Raw genomic sequence first — 8,314 nt, forward strand, 5'->3', positions numbered from 1 at the left:
GTACCGGCTCAGGTTGATCGAAATTTTTGGTGTTGGACCGCTATCTGGGGACTCAAGGTAGATCTGTCGGCGTTCACAGACCTTGAAGTCCCCGTCTATCTTTTCTATTCTATTATTTCCTTCATTCAAGCAGTTGTATTTCTTTGAGACTATTACTTGTAGTGAATTCTAGAATGCTCGTGTATTGTGACTCTAGATCCGGGTGATAGTAATTAATACAGTATTTATATTATTCCGTACTTATTATATTTCATATTCGCTAATTCTTGTTATTTACTAAATAGAAATAAGGATTTGGTTTAAATGATTCTCTAGCGTTGGCTTGCCTAGCAAGTGAAATGTTAGGCGCCATTACGGTCCCGACGGTGAGAATTCCGAATCGTCACAAGTTGGTATCAGAGCACTAGGTTGCCTAGGTCTCGCGATTCACGAGCAAGCTTAGTAGAGTCTGGAGGATCGGTACGGAGACGCCTGTGCTTATCTTCCAGAGACTATGAAGCTTAGGTACAAATTTCACTTCTATTGTTCTCTATCGTACGATTTTGGTTCTCAATACTGATTGAACTCTTCTACTCTTATTCTCTTGTAGATGGCGAGAACACGTACTATTTCCTCAGTTGAGCAGTAGCCAGAGACTCCAGTGGCAGCGCCTACACGGGGCAGAGGTCGAGGCCGAGACAGTTCCAGAGGTCGAGGTAGGGGCAGAGCTCAGCCCAGAACCCGAGCAACAGCCCTAGCAGTGGAGCCTTAGATAGATCTTGACGAGGAGGTTCCTGCCGGACCAGCTCAGGTTCCGGAGGGGTTCATTGCCACCCCAGTACTTTAGGACGCTTTGGTCCGTTTGGTGGGCCTTATGGAGAGAGTGGCCAAGACTGGCCCATTTCCCATGGCACCAGCCGTCTCTCAGGCTGGAGGAGGAGCTCAAACTCCTACTACTCCCGCTCCGGAGCAGATAGCTCCCCGGTATCAGGCTCCAGCAGCTCAGCCAGTCGGAGTAGTTCAGCCGGTTGTTGTGGCACAGGCTAGAGGTGGGCCAGCTATGTCTTCTGAGGCTTTATGGAGATTGGACAGGTTTACCAAGCTCTTCCTAGTTCACTTCAGTGGTGCTCCTTCAGAGGATCCCCAGGAGTATCTCGATAGCTGTCACGAGGTTCTACGGAACATGGGTATAGTGGAGACCAATGGGGTCGATTTTGCTGCATTTCAGATGACTGGTTCCGCCAAGAAATGGTGGAGAGATTATTTGCTGACTAGACCAGCTAGGTCGCCTGCTCTTACTTGGGACTAGTTCTCTCAGCTCTTCCTAGAGAAGTTTATGCCTATCACATTGAGAGAAGAGTGTCGCCGTCGGTTTAAGCGTCTCCAGCATGGCAGTATGACTGTTACTCAGTATGAGACCCGTTTTGTGGATTTGGCCCGTCATGCTATTCTTCTGCTTCCCACCGAGAGAGAGAGGGTGAGGAGGTTTATTGATGAACTTGCTCAGCCTATCAGATTGCAAATGGTTAAGGAGACTGGGAGTGAGATTTCTTTTCAAGCGGCTGCTAATGTCGCCAGACGAGTTGAGATGGTTCTTGCTCAGGGAGATCAGGGGTCTGACAAGAGACCTCATCATTCCGGTGAGTTCAGCGGTGCCTCATCTAGAGGTAGGGGTATTTTTGGTAGGGCCCATCCTCCCAGGTTGTTTCATTCAGCACTCCAGGCATCCTACGGTGCCTCAGGTGGTCGTGGCCCTCAGATGCATTATTTCGACCAGCTAGCCTACAGTGCACCACCAGCTCTTATTAGTGCACCTCTACTCCAGAGTTATCAGGGTGGTTACTCAGGTCGACAGGGTCAGTTTCAGGGTCAGCAGTCATAGCAGCCGAGGTCATGTTATACTTGTGGTGATCCGAGGCACATTGCTAGATTTTGCCCCTGGGCAATCGGCATCTCACAGTATTAGAGTTCTCGTGCCATGGTTCCGGCATCAGTTGCTGCACCACGTGCTCAGCCAGCCAGAGGCAGGGGTCAGGCAGCCAGAGGTAGAGGCCAGACTGTTAGAGGTGGAGGTCAGGCCGTTAGAGGTGGAGACCAGCCAGCTAGAGGCCATCCCAGAGACGTAGTTCAGAGTGGTGGGGCCCAGCCCCAATGTTATGCTTTCCCGACCAAGCCTAAGGCTAAGTCATCTGACGCTATTATCACAGGTACTGTTTCAGTTTGCAGTAGAGATGCTTCAGTTCTATTTGATCCGGGGTATACTTATGCCTATGTGTCATCCTATTTTGCTTCATATTTGGTTGCGCCCTGTGATTTTTTGAGTGCTCATGTATATGTGTCCACACCAGTGGGAGATGCTATTATTGTAGATCGTGTTTATCGTTTGTGTGTGGTCACCATTGGGAGTCTTGAGACTCGTGTAGACCTTCTACTTCTCCATATGGTTGATTTTGATGTCATACTGGGTATGGATTGGTTGTCACCTTATCATGCTATATTAGATTGTCACGCCAAGACGGTGATCTTAGCCTTGCAGGGGTTGCCTCAATTAGAGTAAAGACAAACTCTTGGCCATTCCACCAGCAGGGTTATCTCTTATGTGAAGGCTCGGCATATGGTCGAGAAGGGATGTCTAGCTTATTTGGCTTATGTCCGCGATTCTAGTGCGGAGGTTCCTTCTATGGATTCAGTGCCAGTTGTTCGTGAGTTTCCAGAGGTGTTTCCTGCAGACCTGCCGGGGATGCTACCCGATAAGGATATTGATTTCTGCATTGATTTGGCTCCGGGCTCTCAGCCCATTTCCATTTCGCCATACCGCATGATTCCACCAGAGTTGAATGAATTGAAGGAACAGTTACAAGATTTGCTTAATAAAGGCTTCATTAGACCTAGTGTCTCGCCCTGGGGTGCACGTGTGTTGTTTGTGAAGAAGAAAGATGGATCGATGAGGATGTGTATAGATTATCGGCAGTTGAACAAAGTCACCATCAAGAACAAGTATCCATTGTCGAGGATTGATAATTTATTTGATCAACTTCAGGGTGCCCAGGTGTTTTCGAAGATTGATCTGAGATCCGGCTACTATCAGTTGAGGATTAGGGCATGTGATGTCCCTAAGATAGCTTTTCGGACTTGGTATGGGCATTATGAGTTTCTAGTGATGTTATTTGGGCTAACAAATTCCCCAGCAGCATTCATGGATTTGATGAATCTGGTGTTCAAGCCCTACTTGGTTTCCTTTGTGATTATGTTTATTGATGATATCTTGATCTACTCCCACAACCGAGAGGAGCATGAACAGCACCTTCGGATCGTTCTTCAGACTCTGAGAGACAACCAGTTATATGCTAAGTTCTCAAAATGCGAGTTTTGGTTGAGTTCAGTTGCTTTCTTGGGTCACGTTGTATCAGCAGAGGGTATTCAGGTGGATCCTAAGAAGATTGAGGCAGTTCAGAACTGGCCTAGACCCACATCAGCTACAGAGATCCATAGTTTCTTGGGTTTGGCAGGCTACTACCGTCGATTCGTGGAGGGGTTTTCCTCCATAGCCGCCTCGTTGACCAGGTTGACCCAGAAGGGTGCCCCGTTCAGGTGGTCAGACGAGTGTGAGGCGAGCTTTCAGAAGCTCAAGGCAGCTTTGACTAGAGCATCGGTATTGGTATTACCCACAGGTTCAGGATCGTATACGGTATATTGTGATGCATCCCGAGTTGGACTTGGTGCAGTATTAATGCAGGGTGGCAAGGTTATTGCATATGCTTCATGGCAGCTGAAGGTTCACGAGAAGAATTATCATGTTTATGATCTAAAGCTGGCAGCCATTGTTCACGCGCTGAAGATTTGGAGGCACTAACTTTACGACGTGCCCTGTGAGGTATTCACGGATCATCGAAGCTTGCAGTATTTGTTCAAGCAGAAGGAGCTCAATTTGAGGCATGGGAGGTGGTTAGAGCTATTGAAAGATTATGATATAACAATATTGTATCATCCCTGGAAGGCTAATGTGGTGGCCGACATTTTGAGTAGAAAGTCAGCTAGTATGGGTAGCCTTACTTATATTCCAGCTGGTGAGAGACCGCTTGCATTGGATGTTCAGGCCTTGGCCAACCAGTTCGTGAGGTTGGATGTTTCTGAGCCCGCCATGTTCTAGCTTGTACAGTTACTCGGTCTTCTTTGTTCGAGCGCATCAGAGATCGACAGTATGACGATCCTCATTTACTTGTCCTTAGAGACACAATACGGCACGATGGTGCGAAGTAGTTTGTTGTTGGAGATGATGGAGTTTTGAGGATGCAGGGTCGTATTTGTGTGCCTAATGTGGATGGACTTCGTGAGTTGGTTCTTGAGGAGGCCCACAGTTCCCGATATTCTATTCATCCGGGTGCCGCCAAGATGTATCAGGACTTGCGGCAGCATTATTGGTGGAGGAGGATGAAGAAAGACATGGTTGCATATGTAGATCGGTGCCTAAATTGCCAGTAGGTAAAGTGTGAGCATCAGAGATCTGGTAGTTTACTTTAGAGGTTAAAGATTCCTGAGTGGAAGTGGGAGCGTATCACTATAGATTTTGTTGTTGGACTCCCAAGGACTCAGAGGAAGTTCGATGCAGTTTAGGTCATTGTGGACAGGCTGACCAAGTCAGCGCATTTCATTCTTGTGGCAGTTACCTATTCCTTAGAGCGGTTGGCAGAGATTTACATCCGTGAGATCGTCCGTCTTCACGGTGTGCCCGTGTCAATCATTTCTGATCGAGGTACGCAGTTCACCTCACATTTCTGGAGTACAGTACAATGTGAGTTGGGTACGCGGGTTGAGTTGAGCACAACATTTCATCCTTAGACGGACGAGCAGTCCGAGCGTACTATTCAGATCTTGGAGGATATGCTCCGAGCATGTGTTATAGACTTCGAGGGATCGTGGGATCAGTTCTTGCCCCTTGCAGAGTTCGCCTACAACAGTAGCTACCAGTCGAGCATTCAGATGGCTCCCTATGAGGCATTAAATGGTAGGCGGTGCCGGTCGCCAGTTGGGTGGTTCGAGCCGGGAGAGGCTCAGTTGTTGGGAACAGACTTAGTACAGGATGCCTTGGATAAGGTCAAGATTATTCAGGATCGACTTCGCACAGCTCAGTCAAGGCAGAAGAGTTATGCCGACCGCAAAGTTCGTGAAGTTATATTCATGGTCAGAGAGAGAGTGTTGCTTCGGGTATCACCCATGAAGGGTGTGATGAGGTTCGGAAAGAAGGAAAAATTGAGCCCTAGGTATATCGGACCTTTTGAGATTCTAGAGAAGGTAGGAGAGGTGTCTTACAGGCTTGCGTTACCACCTAGTTTAGCAGCTGTTCATACGGTATTCCATGTGTCCATGCTTCGAAAGTATCACGGCGATCCGTCACATGTGTTAAGATTTCAGCTCTGTCCCATTGAACAAGGATTTGACTTACGAGGAGGAGCCGGTGGCTATTCTAGCCCGGCAAGTTTGCCAGTTGAGATCAAAGAGTTACCCTTCAGTTCGAGTGCAGTGGAGAGGTCAGCCTGTTGAGGCAGCCGCTTGGGAGTCCGAGTCTGATATGCGGAGTAGATATCCCCACCTTTTCACCAGCCCAGGTACTTTTCTATGTCCGTTCGAGGACGAACGGTTATTTTAGAGGTGGAGAATGTGATGACTCAAAATATCATCTTATATTTTAGAACTCGATTATGCGCTCTTAAGCCTTAAAAATCTCATGTTTACCCTCATCGATTTGCGTGCACAGTCCGTGCATGTTTCCGAAAAACTTTTATGTTGAAAATTGATGAAAATAAGAATTTTACCTTAAAAGTTAATTTTAATTGACTTCGGTCAATATTTTTGGTAAACGGTCCCGGATACGTGTTTTGATGGTCTCGGTGTGTCCGTATTGAATTATGGGACCTGGGCGTATGCCCGGAATCGAATTCGGAGGTCCCTAGCTCGAGTTATGAATTTTTGATGAAACTTAAAAGTCTGAAAATTATTTATTTTTAAGAATTGATTGATGTTTGGCATTGTTAGTACCGGGTCCGTATTTTGGTTCCGAATCTCGGTACAGGTTCATTATAATATTTAAGACTTTTCTGTGAAATTTGGTGAGAAACGGAGTTGATTTGACGTAATTCGGACGTCCAGTTGAGAAGATAGGAATTTTAAAGTGTTCTTGAGAATTTCATTTGATTTGGTGCTAAATTCATAGTTCTAGGTGTTATTTTGGCAATTTGATCGCGTGAACAACTTCGTATAATATTTTTAGACTTGTGTGCATGTTTGGTTTGGAGCCCCGAGGGCTCGGGTGAGTTCCGGATAGGCCACGAGATGTTTGGACTTTGGAAAATCTGGTTTTCTGCAGATTCTGGTGTTCTGGCATGTTCTTCTTCACATTTGCAAAGGTACTCTCGCGAACGCGAAGAGTAAACTGGTCAGCTGGAATTTTCTTCTTCGCGAACACGAAGACTTGGTCACGAACGCGAAGCGATGGAGGCGTTACCCTTCGCGAACGCGACCAGCTCCTCGCGAATGCGTAGTGTTAGGCAAACCTGGGAGAGAGTCAGTGATCCTTCATCGCGAACGCGAGCATGGTCTCGCGAACGCGAAGGCCATGAGGGGTAACTATCGTGAACGCGAGCAAAGTCTCACGAACGCGAAGGCTTGGCAGCCGATACTCTTCGCGAACGTGATGCACACTGTCGCCCAGCACTTTAAAAAATCCAAAAAAGGGGAATTGACCATTTACTCATTTTCTCAAAAACTAAACGGACTAGAGGCGATTTTCAAGAGGTGTTTTCTTCCCCAAAGTGTTGGTAAGTGATTCTAAACCATTTTCTTTCAATTACCCATTACATTTTATGAATTATCAACCTAAAATCTAGAGTTTTCATGGTAGAATTAGGGGTTTGGGTAGAAACTAGGGATTTCGGAAATTTGGGGATTTAGACCTCAATTTGAGTTCGGATTGCAAAACCAATTATATATTCGGGCTCGTGGATGAATGGGTAAATGAATTTTGGTCCGAACCTCGAATTTTGACCAAGCGGGCCCGGGGTCGATTTTTTGACTTTTTGGAGGAAAATTTGAGAAATTTAATTTATGCAATATAATTGATTTCTTTAGCAATATTTGATATTATTGAGTCATTTTTGAATAGATACGAGTGGTTTGGAGGTGAATTCTAGAGGAAAAGCTGTGATTGAGAATTAAGTGACCTTCGGAGCAAGGTAAGTATTGTGTCTAACCCTGACTTGAGGGAATTAGGAACCTCAGATTATTAGCTATGTGAAATTCATGTGAGCGGCGTATATGTGAGGTGACGAGTACTTATGCGTGGCCAAATTTACCTGTTTTTCCTATTTTCTCCCATTTTTCTTATATTGTCTCTTTCCTATGCCTAATTGTTATGTGTTTAGACTAGTGTTGTTAAATTGATCGTTCTTATCATGTTTACGTATTCTCTAGTAATAATTGAGTATTTATTTCTAAGTTGAGATTGATATTGTGGAACAAAATATTGAAATAAGGCTTGTACTTGTTATTCTATCTCCCTATTGTTATTTATGCATTGCATTATGGTAAGGGGAAGTGTTAATGCATGAAGGGTGATGCCGTGACATATTGTGAGTGTAAAAGCACGAAGGGTGATGCCGTGCCATATTATGAGTGTAAAAGCACGAAGGGTGATGTCGTGCCATTTCTATTAATTTTATGGTGAGATTGAGAGTAAAAGCACGAAGGGTGATGCCGTGCATTTTTCCTTTACTGTATTCGTGTTCCTGTTGATTCATTATATATTGGTTGTTCCAGTTATCATTCTGCTGTAGTTCTTTATCTCGTATTTCCCTCAGCATGTTTTTCCCTCCCGATATTGCATGTCAAGCTCTTCATTACTGTTATTTGTATATACACTGTTAAATTGTACAAGTTGATTTGTAGGTGCCTTGCCTTAGCCTCGTCACTACTTCGCCGATGTTAGGCTCGACACTTACCAGTACATGGGGTCGGTTGTACTGATACTGCACTCTGCACTTTCTGTGCAGATTTTGGTACCAGCTCAGGTTGATCGAAAGTTTTGGTGTTGGACCGCTATCCGGGGATTCAAGGTAGATCTGTCGGCGTTCACAGAACTTGAAGTCCCTGTCTATCTTTTCTGTTCTACTGTTTCCTTCATTCAAACAGTTGTATTTCTTTCAGACTATTACTTGTAGTGAATTCTAGAATGCTCGTATATTATAACTTCAGATCTGGGTGGTAGTAATTAATACAGTATTTATATTATTCCGCACTTATTATATTTTATCTTCGCTAATTCTTGTTATTTACTGAATAG

General features: G+C 45.2%; 1 protein-coding gene across 1 annotated transcript; it reads left to right on the top strand.

Moving 5' to 3' along the window:
* The first annotated feature begins 1,957 nt into the window (after positions 1-1,957).
* LOC138895911 (uncharacterized) lies at positions 1,958-3,832 on the top strand. The gene is made up of 3 exons (XM_070180666.1): positions 1,958-2,360; positions 3,489-3,631; positions 3,716-3,832. The coding sequence occupies exons 1-3, from the start codon at positions 1,958-1,960 to the stop codon at positions 3,830-3,832; spliced, it is 663 nt and encodes a 220-aa protein (XP_070036767.1).
* The last annotated feature ends 4,482 nt before the right edge of the window (positions 3,833-8,314 follow it).

The sequence above is a fragment of the Nicotiana tomentosiformis genome, chromosome 7, assembly GCF_000390325.3.
Source record: "Nicotiana tomentosiformis chromosome 7, ASM39032v3, whole genome shotgun sequence".
In the NCBI taxonomy this organism is placed as follows: Eukaryota; Viridiplantae; Streptophyta; class Magnoliopsida; order Solanales; family Solanaceae; genus Nicotiana; species Nicotiana tomentosiformis.